The 16,889-nt window shown below is 46.7% G+C and overlaps 1 protein-coding gene across 1 annotated transcript; it reads left to right on the plus strand.

Annotated features, from left to right (window-relative positions):
- Positions 1 to 4,931: 4,931 nt before the first annotated feature.
- On the plus strand, positions 4,932 to 16,440 carry Tmprss5 (transmembrane serine protease 5). The gene is made up of 12 exons (XM_058586214.1): positions 4,932 to 5,020; positions 5,305 to 5,423; positions 5,958 to 6,080; positions 7,511 to 7,646; positions 7,995 to 8,108; positions 9,728 to 9,771; positions 10,436 to 10,598; positions 11,584 to 11,762; positions 13,394 to 13,492; positions 13,957 to 14,099; positions 14,356 to 14,508; positions 15,460 to 16,440. The coding sequence occupies exons 1-12, from the start codon at positions 4,932 to 4,934 to the stop codon at positions 15,466 to 15,468; spliced, it is 1,371 nt and encodes a 456-aa protein (XP_058442197.1). The 3' UTR covers positions 15,469 to 16,440.
- Positions 16,441 to 16,889: the final 449 nt, after the last annotated feature.

Below are 16,889 nucleotides of genomic sequence, written 5' to 3' on the forward strand. Positions count from 1 at the left end.
AAATCCAATAGTTGTCGCCAATTGTTTTCAACAGGTGCCCTTAGGTAAAACAGCTTTTCAAGTAGGGCAAACACCAAGTCAGCTTAAATAAAGACAGTCTTGCAAATGGGATCTTCCAGGGAACCACTAGATAGGTCAAATTGTGAGAACTCTCTGGAATGAGGTTTTGAAGGATATCTAAGCCTTTTCTACCCATTTTTGTGGCTACCAGACTGCTATTTTCTATCATAATTGTGGGATGTTGGTTTTCAAGGCTAATGCAGAATTGAAGTGAGGGGGATGGAATTAGAACAAATTAAAATGCACAAAGCTGACTGTTCTTACCGAGATTATGTTGCCTTTTTTTTTTTAATAAACACTTCCCAGGTTGCTGTGAGCTTTTGGTTAGTTTCCAGAGTCTTGAAAAAATTGATTCTGACAATTTCTTTGCTAGTTTTTTTCACTGCTTTAATGGAGGAGAGAATTTTCAGAGGTCTTTACTCTGTCATTTTCATTGACATCACCTGAGATATGTTTGAAATGCCCTTTTCTGTGATTATTTTCTCATTTCTCAAAACTCAGTTCAAATGTCTCCTCCATTGTGAAGCCCTCTGGGCAAAAGATTCAGCTATTCCTCTATTCTCCTATACCTCTGTGTTCGGTAATTTCACTTTTCACAAATAGCAGTTATTTATATCTGTTCCTGTCTCTCCTTTTAGCATGCTAGCTCCACGCCTGTGACTATTCATCCCTCATGCCAGGCTCCTTCCTGACACAGTTTGTAGACTGAAGAGCATTGCCCTAGGTGACCTCAGAACCTAACCAGGGGATTTTCAGCAATGGCCACCATTCCTCTCCTACATCTATAGTTCAGCTGACCTCCCTCTCTTGTTGTATTGTGTGCAAAGAGCTCTGTGTGCTGGCCATAAGCTCAGAGGACATACTAAGTGTATGGGGAACAGAGAGAGCAAAAAGGGAAAATAAAGCCTGTGTGGATGAGTTTCAACAGTGATAATAATAATACTAGACACCAAGATAAGAGCGTTATATTCAATATCTTATATAATTCTATCAATGTTGTTAGGTACTATTACCCTAATTTTATAGGTGAGGTCATTAAGGGAAATGGGAGATGAAACGATGAAAGCTTGACTCAGAAGCCCATATTCTTAGCCATTCCATATGAGGGCTCTATGAGAGGAAGATTGGAGGAGAGGAAGCCACACCAGCCTTTCCCTTCCCTGGGACTGTCCCACTTCCTTGTCTAATGGGATGTGGTTTCCAGGTGTGTTCAGACCAGCCTGGGCTCAGCTGGGCTATCTTATATTTTGAAACAAGGTAGCACTGAGGATTCTTATAATGACTGGCTCCTAGGGCAGATAGGGTGGAGAGGCTCCTCTTCCTAGTGTTAAGGTAAGAGGTATAGCCCTGAGGAGAAAGATCCCTCATCTTCATTGCAACAACTCCAACCTACGTGTTACAAGAGAAGAGAGTTAAGAGGAAGTTCCTAGGGGAGAAAACAGGAGGTTGTCCATGCAGGGCCCTGCTAGGGGCCCTGCTAGTTCAGCCCCCGCAACAGAGCTGCTAGAGGAGGCACTTTCCACCAGCCAAAAGAGGGGGAGAGAGAAGTTGGAGCAGAGATAGCACATGTGGGTCAATGGCACTGATGTAAGGTGACATCCCCAGACTGCTAGAAAAACCAAACCACACAGAAGTGAGATGTAATCCAGAGGGCTCAGAAACATTTCAACGAATGCTAATATCAGTCGCACTCAGCAGGACAGTCCTGTCAGCAGGAAGGGGGAATTGTGTTAGCATGCATGGGGCACACTTTTTGGCACAAGGGACCTGGTTGCTAAGCAACAGTAGTTGGCCTCCCCTCCTCCCCATAACCTTTTTCTGTTTCTGAGCTTCCAGTTAGCAGATGGGAGGGGCTGGGGCTGCCCAGCCCAGCCCAGCCCTTGGCCCCCTTCCCTACAACAAGGGATCTATTCATGGGTCCTGAGCAGAGCTTATTGTCTCTCTGGTGCGTGTGTGTGTGTGTGTGTGTGTGTGTGTGTGTGTGTGTAGGGGGGACAAAGGGAAGGGCCATGTGTAAACCAGGGAGACTTCATCCTCCAACCAAGCAGGCTGGGCTATTTAATCAATGCTGACACAAGGACAGGAGCAGAACCCTGCCTAGCAGACCCTGAAGGCTTATATCAGTGCCAGTGACCCACATGGTAAGACTATGTCTCTGTGCCATCCCCTGCCCTGGTCTTTTTCTTTCTTTTTCCTGCCTTTGGGACTCTAGGCTGGTGAAAAGAGCCTGCTTGGGCAGCTCTGGTACAGGGGCTGAGTCCTAGCAAGGGCCCTTTAGGGATAACCCCCTGTTTTCTCCCTAGGAACTGCATTTTATTCTCTTTTCTTGTCCTCCATAGGCCTAGTGAAGTGCTTTGCACATAGGTGATATTTAGCAAATCATTATTACATTGAACTCCCACTTCCAAAGAGGACTAAGAGGTCCTGTACTATGAAAGACCATGTTTTAAGGCCACCACATAAGCTTGGGTAGGTGGAATTTGAGGTAGGGCAATACCTAAGGTGAGGCTAGTTTGTTCATAGATTGGGTTTAAAGCCTAGCTCCCTGGATACTGAAACAGGAGGAAAGGCTGGGCAGGCCCTGAAATTCTTTCTAGAGCAGGCCCTACCTCTCTGCTCTGAGGGACATCAGCTCAAAAGAAGCTCCATAGAAGAATCTAAAACCTCATATGCCCACACTATTGCCTTCTCGGCTGCCTTTTCCAAGCCTGCTGTCCTTCAACCTCATTACCTGGGCCCTGTGAGTGTCATCTCTAAGCACAGAAGGAGTGTGTGTGTGGTAGGGTGCAAATCATGGCCAGTGTTTCTCCTGGAGAATCAACTGCTTCTGGTGGGAGATCCAGTCTTACAGGTCCTGGCTGTGATTGGTGTAGGGACAGGGAGGTGGGCTGGTACCTCACTTCATAGGAAGGTGTTGGACTGCTGGCCCATGTGTGAGCTGAGCTGGTGTGGATGCTCGTGGGTTCCAGGAAATTGTTTTCAGACCATTTGGAGTTAGCTGTCCTAGGTGAGTCTGACAAAGGCCTTCTGTACCATAGTCAGAGGACCAGGAAAGCCAGTTCAATGAACCATAAAGGCAGGAGTAAAGAGGGTTTTAGTGAGAAAAGTGCATTTCATTCAACACATGAAAATCACATCTAGGCCAATGATGTTTTGCAGTCATGTTTCAGGCTGTGAAACAGTGGAAATAACCAATGGAAACAAACTGTGTGTTGACAGAGACAGATCTGCAGGGCAGATGTGTCACTCCCACTATAAGAGGTCTTATCTACTCTACTGATAAGTTCCTGGAGGAAGGATCCGAAGCTTATATGTATTCCTTATTCATATTAATATAGTTCACATTTGCATTGTGCTTTATAATTTATAAAGCCATTTCAATCACATTTTCTTGTTTTCCCTTCCTTTCTTTCTTCCTTGTTTCCTCCTATGTACTTTATCTAAGTTCTCCTTTTGTGCCAAAAGGGGACCAAGAAGTCCTCTTATACACAGGCCCTGAGATACATAGCCGAATGAGGAAGGAAAGAGAAAGAAGCAGCATACACGGCCACAATAGGTGCTGTAGGAGTTGAGGAAAACTCCCTACTACGTTGAGTCCTGAAGGGTTAGTAGGAGTCAGCTTCCTGGGGAAGGGGACAGCAGGTGCAAAGTCTCTGTGGTGTGAGAGTGCCTCAAGGTGCTTGGGGATGGCATATTTATCAGCATGTCCCTGAGCTGGGCTGTGGAGGGACTTAGTGGGGGAAATAAGGAAGGGTGAGATCATAGATGGACCTATGGAGTTTGGATTGGTCCCAAGGCTGCAAAGATTCAGTGGTACTTTAAAGATGGGGTCTCCGTGCTTGCTTTGCTTTTTAGAGTAATTTTGCAGGTTACTCTGGCTCTGTAGTATAGAGAATAACAGAGGGAGATAAGATACTAGAGAAAGGAGATTACTCAATAGCAAGTATTACATTCTATAAATGAGAAAATTGAATCTCATTTATTTGGTGACATAGCCTGAGTTTTCCCAGTTCACATAATAGGTTATAGACCTTACTTTGAACTGTTTTTTTTCCCCTAAGATTTTATGTTTTGTTTCTCTTCTTCATGGCTCAAGAGTCTCAGACACACATATGACTTATTCTGCACTATGCTTTCTTGTGTATCTTGGCATACTCAGTCCTCTTTGCCTGGACTACCTAATGACTATATAGTTCAAGTCCTGTTCATCCATGAGGGCCTCTTTTTCTAGGAAGCCCCTCTTGATTTCATCAGTGTCAGTGGTAGTTTAGTTGAAGTTTTCTTGGGTCACTTAACACATTCCACTTTGTTTTTATGACATCTTTGGGACAGTATTGCAGATATTTTGAGGCAGTGGTGAAGTGGTTCATGCTTACTTATCCTGAACTCCCTACAGTATCCCCCATAGTGACCTGTGCACTTGGGCTAAATAATATTTTCTGAATGAATGAAGGGAAGGGTGGGTATAGGTAGGAGAGACTTCTTTCCCTCTGAGATAGAAAGAATGAAGGAAGGTAGGATCTTGAAGCCTGGACTGGGATATTGAGGGACCATCAGCCTTGATGCTCATGGGAGATAAGACCAGGGAGAGGTTAATCAGGAGTGTGGGCTTTGGAGTGACTAAGTCTGAATTCAAGTCTTCACTCTGATACTCAGGCTACATGAGAGTAAGATGGGTGAAGTTAAGGCCTCAAGGAGTGCCAAGAGGTCCTGCAGGGAACACATAGGGAGACCCCAAGGGGATAAAAGTTTGTAGGCAGCAGCAGGAGCACGGTCAAGATTAGAGTGTACACTTGGAGTGGGCTGAGGCTTTTCTCTGCAGACTTTGATGTTGGGATCCTGGGATCTGACAACTATTTCCCCAGAGCCTGATGCTGGATGATCAAGTACCTATGGAGGTTCAGTGTACAGAGGAGGGCCCAGCACCTGCGATCAGAGCAGAGCCGGGAGACCAGCCACAGCACAGTAGGCCTGACTGGGGAATGACAGTGAAGGGTAATCCTCTTATATTACCTTTCTTCTCCTTGGGTCAACCCTATATGATTGATGGTGAGAGAGTGTCCACTCTTTATCCCCTATTTGCTTTTGCTTTCTGTTTCCCATTGGGGAATTGAGTGGGACCTGGGGTTTCAGGGATCAGGGCATTGCACTTACCCATTCCAGGTTCAGGGAGCCGGGGTGGGCTCCTGCTGGAGTTTGGTGTGTGGAGTAAGGTTGGCTGGCAGGAGCTGAGAACCCAGAGAGCCCTCTGTCCTCCTCCACAGTCTCCAAGGTGGGGCGCTGGTGCTCTGTGCGACGTGGCTGTGTGGTGCTGGGAGCCCTGGGACTGCTGGCTGGTGCAGGTGTCGGCTCATGGCTCCTGGGTCAGTGCTGGGTCCCTTCTGTGGTCTTGAAGGGACAAAGACAGGATCTGGGGGAAAGTGGAAGGGAGAAGCAAGTGTTGAGCAGGCATTATAAGCAAGCAGCTGAGATGAGCACCTTTCTCAACTGCTCTGTATAGACAGTAAGAAGAGAAGGGGTAAATGCAACAGAATGGATTTAGGCTCCATGTAGAGAAGAATGTTTAGTCTTACTGTGAGAAGTAGTGTCCTGAGTTACCTGAGGATGATTCAGGGCAGCCCTAATCAGGCTTTTTCTAGAAGTCTTTTCCATGAGAAAGAAAGAGACAGACAGAGAAAGACAAAGAGAAAGACAGAGAGACAGAGACAGAGCATTGTGCCTCTCCTCTGAAGATTGGGTAGGGGGCACCTAAAGGCAGGTGGTGGAGAAGGAGTCCCCAGGTCCAGGTCTGCCTCTGCAGCAAGAGTGTCTTGTCCTGTGCCTTGACCCCCTCTCTTGGAAATTTGTTCCTTTGCCCCAGCTCTTCTCTGTGACTCTCTTTTTGTTCTTCTCTAAAGTACTGTATCTGTGGCCAGCTGCCTCTCAGCCCATTTCTGGGACCTTGCAGGATGAGGAGATGATGTTGAACTGCTCAGTGGCCAGCAATGAGGAAGTTCTGCTCCCTTCAATTCCCAAAGCAGGTGGGCCACACTCACGAGTGTAAAAGATATCCCCTCTCCTCTCAGCCCAGGGTCCTTTACATCTCTAGGATCCCCCCTCCCAGGAGCAGGAGGACCCAAATGAAGGGCTGTCAGTTCACTGCTATCATTTGCCTCTCCCTCCTCTAATGTGAGGGTGGTGATAGGTCTACCTAGCAGACCCTGAATCAGAATAAAAAAAAAGGTTGGGGATGTGATCAATGGTTAGGCACAACTAGGTTCAATCCCCAGTACGTACTTACACACACACACACACACACACACACACACACATACACACACACATATTTATATCTAAAAATATGCATAAAGCTACAAGCTAATATATAAAAAGAGCTTAGTTCAGAGACTGTGCAGTCTGCTTAGGTTGCCATAACAAAGTGCCATGGACTGAGTGGCTTAAACCACAATTAATTTTCTTAGTGTTCTGCTCAAGATAGGCCAAAGGGGTGAGAGGGAAGGGAGACATGGGGGTAGAAAAGAAGGTAGAATGAGATGGACATTATTACCCTAAGTACATGTATGAAGACATGAATGGTGTGAATATACTTTGTATACAACCAGAGATATGAAAAATTATGCTGTATATGTGTAATACAAATTGTATTGCATTCTGTTGTCATATATAATAAATTAAAATAAAAAATTTTAAAAAAAGTTTTCTTATAATTCTGGAGGCTAGAAGTTCAAATGCAAGGTGTTAAAAATTTGTTTTTTAGTAGTAGATGGCTGCCTTCTTACTGTGTCCTCTGGGGACCTTTCTTCTATTTGCTAGGACACAGAGAGAGAAAGTAAGCAACCATATGCTTGCTGTCTCTTTCTGTTCTTAAGAGGATACCAGCCCCATCAGATCAGACACCACCCTGGTGACCTCATTTAATTTTAATTACATTATTCAAGGCCCTATCTCCAATTACAGTCACATTGGGAGTGAGGCAGGAATCAGGGGTGGGGGGTGGGGCGGGGCACATTTCAGTCCTTAACAGCTTGATAAAAGCAGACACTCAATAAATGATAACTATTATTGTCATGAGGTTTGAAATCTGAAGACTTGGACTTAAGTCCTGTGTCCATCTCTTGCTCATTCTGTGCTTTTGGACAAGTTGCTTTACCTCTGTGCCTTATTTCCCTTTGCAGAATTGGAGGGTGGTAATAGTCATTGCATACAGCTGCCTTGATGAGTGATGCATGGAGCACCTTCCAAAGCACACAGTTAAACACAAAATGGAAAAATCTCAACAAATAGGGTTATATTATTTTTAGGATTGGCTTGACACATGGGGGAACAGGGAGACTGACATGGGGTGACTTGGATGACCACTGAGGCTTCTTCTGGTCCCACAGAGCTCCAGGTCCTCTTCTTCCTGTCCTATCCCTATCCCTGGGATATTGTTTTCATGCTGTGGTTTCAGTGTCTTTCAGAATAAATAGTGGGGACTTCTTGCTGGAAGTGAAGGTGAGAGCACGTCCAGCCTGGCTCTTGGTCTGCCATGAGGGCTGGAACCCTGCCCTGGGTATGAGGATCTGCCAGAGCCTTGGGCATCTCAGGTAACAAGAGCAGGATTTGGAGCCTGGGGGGGTGGAGGGTTACCTGGAGTTGGACACCTCCATTTTCCTGTCACCATCAAAGCACTCAGCAAATAGCAAGTGGTCTTTCTGATCATCTTCTAGCCTCTGGGCATGATGGTGCCCCAGCTATTTCTCTCCTTTGAGTACTGCTGCTTTTCTTCTGTTTTCTTTTAGCCTCACAGCTTTTTAACAAAAATAACTCTCAGAAGAAATCATTGTCTTAGTCATTACACTAGTTGAGTGTCTTGTGCACATTCTAGTTGTGATTAACCAGTATCTTTCCCACTGCAGTTTAAAGCTCATTTCCTCCCATTCTGTTCTGCCAAGACTCATTCACCATAAGGGAGTCAACCTGTCTGACACCATGCTCAACAGCTCCCAGAAGTTTGCTCGGCTCTCTCCTAGTCTGGAGGGCCTTCTGAAGGAGGTGTGGCAGCTCAGGTAGGGCTTCTGAGGTTAGGTGAGTGGGGCCCTTTATTTCCTGGTGGGCAGTCCAGAAAAATCTTCTTTCAGGGGAGATGGTGGTGAGGTCATTGGCAGTATAAGGAGGAGAGCAGAGGAATGTTTCCCAGTCAGAAATTACAAACCCAGTTCACATGGGCCCTGCTCATTACAGTGGCCATATGTTATTTGTCTCTCACAAGAAATGAAGGGCTGGTTGTTGTTATCTCAGGACTTGGAATGTTGCTCTTATCCCCTTTTACTGAGTCTCAGTGAGGTTAAAAAGTCTTGTCCAAGGTCTCATAACCGATAAATAGCTAGGCCAGGTCTTGAAACCAGGCCTCTCTCTAAGCTGAGTGATCTCTCAATGCTGCCACTTTATATTTATATAACTCTGGAATCTTTTGGAGAAAGATAGTCAAGTGGTTCTAGTTAAGAGCTGCTTGGGGCCTCAAGTATGTCCAAGAAAAGAGGCTTGGGAATGGAGCAGGCTCTTCCCCAAACCCTCAGGATGGGTTGGTGTGATTTGGCACAAGCTGAGAGGACTTTGTCCCTGCCTGGGCTTCCTCAAGCTGCCCAGAAATTTCCTGGGCTGGAGGGGTGGGTTCCCTTTCACTGCTCTGAAGCCTTCTCATCCTTGCCCTGCTTCTCATCTTTGTGCTTTGGGGCCCCTTCTGCCTAGCTCCTTCCCAAGGGGTCATCCCCAGGAATATACTGGAGGTAGAAGGCCTGACCAAGTCTTTGTCTTAGATTCCTGAATGGTCAAGTGGATATGGGAATGGGACTGATTCCTCTAGGAGAGCAGATGGGTGGCTGTAGGTTTGGAAAATTAGAATCTAAGAAGACTAGGCCTTGGGCTGCAGGAGGAAAGAGATGAGTAAGGAAAGAGATGAGCACTGGGTCAAAAAGGAATTGAGGCTTATCCTAAGAGAGACAGATGCTGGGTGTGATCGTGTACACCTGTAATCCCACTTGGGAGCTGAGACAGGAGGATCGAGAGTTCAAAGCCAGCCTCAGCAACTTAGCAAGGCCCTAAGCAACTCAGTGAGATAAAATACAAAATAGGTCTGGTGACATGGCTCAGTGGTTGAGTGCCCCTGAGTTCAGTCCCTGGTACCCCCCCACCACACACACACTCCCACCCCCCCAAAGAGAGAAGCAGGAAAGAGGAGAGCAAAAATACAAATATGCAGACCTGGGACAGAAAACAGTGAACCTGGCCTGGAAAGGAGCACAGGGAAAAAGGCTCTATTCACTCATCCACTCAATATCCATTCATTTACCCACTGAATATATGTTTATTCAGGGCCTTTTAGTGGAAACAGCTGGATTTTCTCATCTATAAATAACCACATTTGTAAATTTGGGCCCTGACCAGATGGATCCTTAAGGACCTTGAAAGCTTTCTGTTACCCTCTGGAAGACCTGGCCTACTGTGTGCTGTTGTCCTGAGAACTGCTTACAAGGTGTTTGGGTGGAGGCAGGAAGAGAAGGGTGGTGTTCTTCAGGCCTTCTACATGACAGCCCTAAGAACTGTTTACCACCCCCCCCCTCCATGCCTGGGGCATGTGTGGCCTCGGGTTGGCCCTGTCCAACTTCTTGCTGCTGCCTTTTTGCAGGGACAACTGTACTTCTGGTCAAGTTGTTTCCCTCAAATGCTCTGGTGAGTCATGTCCTGGACCTAGGAAAATGGGTGAGAGAAAGGAGTTTCCCTGCTCTGCTGAGTATGGAGTATGGAAGAGCCTTGTAGAGAGGCTCAGTTGGGTCTGAGTGGTCCTTGCCCACGTGCTCATCCATATGCTGGGCTCCTTCTCGCAGGTGAAGTCTGCCCAAACAAAGCCCCTTTAGTTCTCTGTTATGTCCCCAACCAGGTACCGTGCTGGCTAATCATGTTTCTATTTCACTACTCCACTCTATCTTGGCCTCTGGCATTTAATGCCCCTTTCTTCTGAAGAACCTGAAAGGTGGAATTGTTATTGGCTGCTGAGAAATTTGTTAGTAGTTTCAGGAGACTAAGGGTGGGTAGTGAATTAGGGTCCAAACGGGAAACAGTCTGGGTCCTTTCACCTCTCTTCCCACCCATCTATCCACATATCCATTGGACTTCTACACATTTATCCATACTTTGACCTCTACTGTGGAATCGACATAAGGGCTCCATAGATCCCACAAACACCATCCCTTCTGTCAGAAAGCCCACAGATGGGTAATCAACATTCCTATCTTCCTATTCCCCCTACTTAGGACCAGGAATAATAAATGAGCTGTTCACACTGGCTCTCAGGCACTTGGCTTTCTCTTTCTGGCTTACCCTTCTCTGTTGGCAGAGTGCGGCACAAGGCCTCTGGCTTCCCGGATAGTTGGTGGGCATGCTGTAGCTCTTGGGCGCTGGCCATGGCAGGCCAGTGTGACCCTTGGCTCCCGACACACATGTGGGGGTTCTGTACTGGCGCCCCACTGGGTGGTGACTGCTGCGCACTGCATACACAGGCAAGTCTTGGGGGCTGATGGGGAGGTGAGGATCTCAGTTACCTTTTCTGTTTGTCCTGTATAAAGTGTCCTGTACAATTGCTGCCTCCAGGTATCCATTCTAAGTGGGCAAGGGTGGTATTCTCCCTGTCAGTGTCAAATTCAGCTCTGCACAAACAACAGTAGTCAAAGACTGGTTCTTTATATTCACACAGTTTTTAAGTTTCTAAGATGCTTTTGCATTCATTGCACTCTGCTTCTTAATGTTTATTACCACTGTAATTAAATCGTTTTTCATGTAATTACTAATTGAATGTCTTTCTCCACCTTTTAGATTGGAAGCTCCAGGAGAGCAGGGACTCTTGGTCTCATTGGTCTAAGAATCTAAAAAGACTCTTGGTCTAAAAATCCCTTTGTAGATTTCTCCACTGCTGTGTCCTCAGTGACTAGAACATTCCCTGGAATATAATAGATGCTTAATCAATATTAGTTGGAGGGATGAACAAATGAATGATGAATGGATGAGTTCTTTGAGTCTCTTCTCTTGGTGGCAGGCAAGTCAGAGAGTATAAACTTAATTTTATGGGGAAAATGTTGCTAGGGAGGGAAGAACCTCCCTCAGGTCACACACAGTGTGACAGGTCTGAGGGAAGTTTTTTGACATAGGTTGGAGTTTTCATATCTTACAAGGCCTTCCAACATTAAGCCTGAAGGGTGATTATACAGGAGAGAGGGAGCAATTGGTGGTTGCAGATGACCTGTAGTATCTTGTTTCTCTGTCCATCAGTCATTAAGCACCTGTTAGGCACCTACTGCATGTCCAGTGTCTTGCCAGCTGCTAGGGTGATAATAAGAGGCATGATCCTTGGGTCCCAGGAACTTGGAGGTTTGTGACAGTGGTCCCCTCTAATGACCTCTCTGGCCAACTTCCTCCACTCACTACCTTACTTATGTCTACCTTCTCTAACTCTTCCTTCCATGGGCTCAGCATGGTCTCTTTGTGCAGTTTCAGGTTGTTCCGCCTGTCCAGCTGGCGGGTTCATGCAGGACTGGTCAGCCATAGCACCATTAAGCCACACCAGGGGGCTATGGTGGAGAAAATCATCTCCCACCCCCTCTACAGTGCTCAAAGTCATGACTATGATGTTGCCCTTCTGCGTCTTCGGATACCACTCAACTTCTCAGGTGAGAGACCCTGGCCCTGGGACTACCAGGCTAGGAATGTAGTGAGAGAGGAACAGGGACTGGGTGGCAGGAGAGGCTAGCTGATTTCTAGGGTATCCTCCTAGCACTGTAAACTAAAAAGTACACCATTCACTTTGGATCATAGTGACTTTTGCAATATCCTAGACCTGAAGTTGTTCCAATTCTTGAACAGGCTCTTTTAGGGACAAAAATTCAGGCCCTCTTCATAAAAGGTCATGCTGATTGAATTTGCTTTGACGTCCCAAGCAGGGTTTCACAGGTGCCTCATTCAACAATAGACTGCTCTACCCCTGTTCCCAGACTGGTCCAAAGTCCCAACCATTTTGTGAAATGTTGGAGTTAAAGAAATTTACTTCTCCAAATATCCTTTCTCTCAGTCTTTGTAACAAACCTGGCAAGTAGATGAAATGTATATACAGACAAAGACATTGATGCTCAGGGAAGGAAGTAACTTTTTTAAGGTCATGTGACAAACTTCTGCCTTCAAAGCCAGGACTCCTCTTGCCAAAGCACCTGCCATAGAAGAATGAGCCCAGGCTGCAGTTGTTCCAGCTGCTGTTCCCCTGAACATGCACCTGCATGTGGACACTCTGCTACAAACACACACTTACAGAAAAACACACATGTGTGCACTGGGTTACATATACAGACACACCTGTGCATTCACACGTTCTCATGCACAGACATGCTTACCCCATCTGTTTGTGTGCACTCACATGCCCACGCTTACTTGTGCACACACAAACTTATGCACTCAGCACTCCTCTTTCCCATCACTATCCACTTGGATTTCTCAAACAACAGTGGTTGCTATACGCATTTCACAAATCTTATCACATATGTGTACTATTGCTCAAATAGTTAATGTTTCTAAATTAACTTACATAAATATATTTTAAAGAGAAAACTACCTGATTGGAGAACCTATATAACTATAGTAAATAGGTAGTAACTATAAAAATATGTACTCTGAAAACAAACTGATAAGTAAGTTCTAGGTTGCTGGAGTCCTCTGTAGGGGTTGTTGGGCCAGGGCCTGCTCTCCTCTGTTCAGTGGGAGATTGACAACATTGAGAGAAGTACAAACTAGCACCAGACAGAGTCTTTCTCCTTGATTCAATAAGAGGTACTGAAAGAGAATTGAAAAGGAAATAGTTCTCTCCCCAAATGAGTGAGTGTTTATGAAATGGCACGTCTATATTCTATCTAAAATCATGTTTGGCTCCACCTATAGGATGTGTCATATACTTTTGGAAATACTTCTCTAGGGATCAGATACCCTAGGGAAAGCCAAAACTGGGTTCTTGCTAAAAATTTTGTACCCAGGGCCAGAAGGTGTTTCCATTCTCCCTCAGTCCCCAGGTGGAGGTAGAAAGCAAGTGCATTGCCTACCTCTAGAGGGCGCCATGCACAACGCAGTTTACACATTGTTTCTTAAAAAGAGTCCTTCCCAGGGTGGGACTGTGCCCAGCCTGGACAGCCCTACATGAAGCCTGGTGGAGGCAAGGCACCAGGACTGTTGAGAAGGGGGATAAGGAGGATCTTTGCCCAGCCTCTGCTGGAGGGAAGCCAAGCCTGAATCGGGACCAGGACCTTGTGCCTCTCCACAGACACTGTGGGCGCTGTGTGCTTGCCAGCTGAGGAACAGCATTTTCCAAGTGGCTCGCAGTGCTGGGTGTCTGGCTGGGGCCACACCGACCCCAGCCATAGTGAGTCAATTCCAAGGGCCCTCAGTGCAAAAGGGGTGGGATGAGGCATCGTTCTCCAAGGGGAGGCACACCATTTTCCCTGGCCACATGGCAGTTCCAGCCCTCATTTCCCCTGGCACCACCAGTGGCCAGTCCTGGGGGATCCAGTCTTCCCTGGCTGGGCTTTTCTGGGGAGAACAAGCACTGATGTTTTCCCTAAGCCCAGAACCTTTTACCCCCTATCCCCTTGTCCCAGGAGTGCCATGGCCTCGGCATTTGGTATATGTGTGAGTTCTCCTCCTCCTCTCCTCATTTCCAGACCCTAAATCTTCTAAACCCCAGCACCCTGTTGTGGTCCACAACTCCTGTCCTTGGCTCCCCTTTTTGAATCTCCATGCCTCTGGGACTACTAACTCTTTCCCTCTTGCTGCTCTGTCTTCTGGCCTTGCTTGGTATCCTACAGCTTTTCTTGGTGTCTCCCGCAGCCTACAGCTCAGACACGCTGCAGGATACAGTGGTGCCCCTGCTCAGCACCCAGCTCTGCAACAGCTCCTGCATATACAGTGGGGCCCTCACCCCTCGCATGATGTGTGCTGGCTACCTGGACGGGAGGGCTGACGCATGCCAGGTGTGGCCTGTGGTGGAGGGAGGGGACAGGGACCTGCTGCAGCTTGGTCCCTGGTCTGCCTATGTTGGTAGCATGAGACAGACTCTAGGAGGAATGCTCATGCTAAGGGATTATGGAGGGGGAGGCCAGCAGGTATCCTAGCAGGAAGCAGGGAGGCCTGGGAAGGAGACCCCCATTCTTCATGGGGATCTGGTTCTCCTCCACCAGGAAGGTCTGACTGTCTGTTTCTCTGTGTCTCCATGCCTGGATACCTCAGGGGGACAGCGGAGGACCCTTAGTTTGCCCAGATGGGGGCAAGTGGCACCTCGTGGGTGTGGTCAGCTGGGGACGTGGTTGTGCAGAGCCCAATCACCCAGGTGTCTACGCCAAGGTGGCTGAGTTCCTGGACTGGATCCATGAAACTGTGCAAGTGAGTGTGGGGGCAGTGATGGGGTGTGAGGCTTCTAAAGGACCTGCCCCTGGACACTGTGAATCTCACCCCATAAGCCTTGGCCCTGCTGAGGGAAGGAGAGGGGACTAGGGAATGTTCTCTAGAATGTAAGGAAGAAGTAGTGATGTTTATAACATGGAATCCATTGGATTTCTATTAATTTAAGCATTAACTGGGTAAGAATAGACTTGAGTTTGCAACCTAGGTCTGCCCTTTCCTGGGTGACCTTTGGCAAGTTCCTACCCTTGGTGAACCTCAGTGTCTTGGTCATAGCCATCCTGGCTATGTTATATGCTACTCTGATGATTAAGTGGGATGAGACCTGTCAATGCCTGTATAGTGCTAGGCTTAGGGTAAGTGATCCAGAGTATTATTAATGTAGTTATAAGTTATTGTTATTCATCCCTAGTCCCTAAATCAGTTATAAGTGACTGCATTGCTTATACTATGGAGAAACTCAAGACTTAGCTGAATTTCTAATTAACCTAATTAAACTCTTGCGAGACACTAGGCTTCATCTATTCAGTGAGGGGGCCATATTCAATAGTGTATTTCAAAGCATAGTATTTGTGTTAAGTACAATGGCAAGGGTGTGATAATGGAAATCATCTTTCTCTGAGGTTAGGCATAGAAGCAGGTGGTAGATAATACATTTTAGAGTGTCAGGGGATGTATGGATCCATCCTCTCATTCAAATCTTCCAAAATTTCTAGAGCCCCAGATATTTTTAGTCTCCTCTGATAGAAGTGGAAATCAAGGTTCTGAATTGTTAAGTGATTTACTAAGATAAAAGTCACTTGGCTAGTGTGTAGTGGAGCATGCTGGGAATCCAGCCTATTCCTCTTTTGGTTCAGGACTCTCTGTGCTAAGTCCCATTGTTTGCTGCAATTTCACGCACATTGGTGTCATGTCTCCTGTGCTCTTTGGCAGGTTCACTAGCTGGAGAAGAAGCAGCCTCCATGGATGGATGCAGGAGTGAATCTCCTACCACTGTACACATGACCATCACCACCCACAGGCCAGCAGCTGGGCCACCTGGCCTCTCCCCTCAGACCCTGATTTCTAGTCCCTCTTTCTCATCAAAGCAGCTCCAAGACAGGAGAGAGGCTGGAGTTGGATTGGGAATGATGTGGGGAGCTGGGGGCTGAGGAGGTTACGGTGAGAGATAGAAGAAGCTACTGGAAGCAGCTGGGGGCCTGTCCTTTTGCCCTGTCCTCTCTTCAGCTCCTGTTTGCATATTTGGGGAGGATTCTCAGGGGTTCTCCTAGTCCTGCCTTCTCCCTGTGCCCTCAGGTGGGCTAAGTGCCTCCCTAGAGGAGTGCCTAGCTCAGGAGCTCCTGGGAAGAGAGGATCAAAGCTGGATAGCCCAGTTATAAGCCCATGGGAGTCAGGATCCTCCCCCCTCCCCTGTTGTCTCACCTGTTCTTATCTAGCTGTGGCAGGTCCTGCATGGGGCAGAGACACTGTAAAACAAGGAGGTTGGAATTGGAAAATAGCGTATGGTTTTAAAATGATAGTCTGTGAACTGGTTCAAAGAGTTATGTTATTAAATTGAAGTTATGTTTGGCCCTTGGTCTGGATTTTCCCCAGCCCCCTGATTTGTAAATTATGGGATAGAAATACAGTTTTGCTCTCATATATTTTCTTTACTTCCTTCTTTCCTCCTCCTCTTCCTCTTCTTCCTCTTCCTCCTCCTTCTCCTTCTCCTTCTTTCTTTCTCCCGTTCCCCCTACCGCCCACCCTCTCTCTTTGTACTGGGTTGTATCCAGGGGCACTTTACCATGGAGCTACATTCCCAGTCCTTTTTATTTTAAATTTTGAGACAGGGTTTCACTAAGTTGTCCAGGCTGGCCTTGAACTTGTACCTCCTGTCTTAGCCTCCTGAGTCACTGATATTACAAATGCGTGCCACTATGCTGGGCTCATACATAGTTTCTGAAGCTTTGGTATTGACTTCTGTTCATCTACTCCAGAATTTTGGCAGGTGCCTAATTTTTTAAAAAATTTTTTAGTTTTATTTTTTAGTTGTTGATAGACCTTTATTTATATGTGGTGCTGAGAATCGAACCCAGTGCCTCACACATGCCAGGCAAGTGCACTACCGCTGAGCCCCAGTCCCAGCCCCCTAATTTTTAAATTCTTTACATTTGTTAAATCTACATCATGCTCTACAGTGAAAAATTCCAACTGTCCAGGGTCTCTGCAGCTTTGAGTCTGATAATACTTAAGTTGGTGCTCTCTTAGGGAAGGTTTGGCTTCCCCGCAGGTTCCATCTCTCTTCCTTAGCTCTTGTTTCAGAATTCAGCCTTTTGGCTTGGGGAGATCTCTTTCTGAGTTTATGCCCAGTTAGCATTTTCCTG

The sequence above is a fragment of the Marmota monax genome, unplaced genomic scaffold, assembly GCF_021218885.2.
Source record: "Marmota monax isolate L192 unplaced genomic scaffold, Marmota_monax_Labrador192_F-V1.1 WCK01_AAM20220418_F8-fsc00045, whole genome shotgun sequence".
Taxonomy (NCBI): Eukaryota; Metazoa; Chordata; class Mammalia; order Rodentia; family Sciuridae; genus Marmota; species Marmota monax.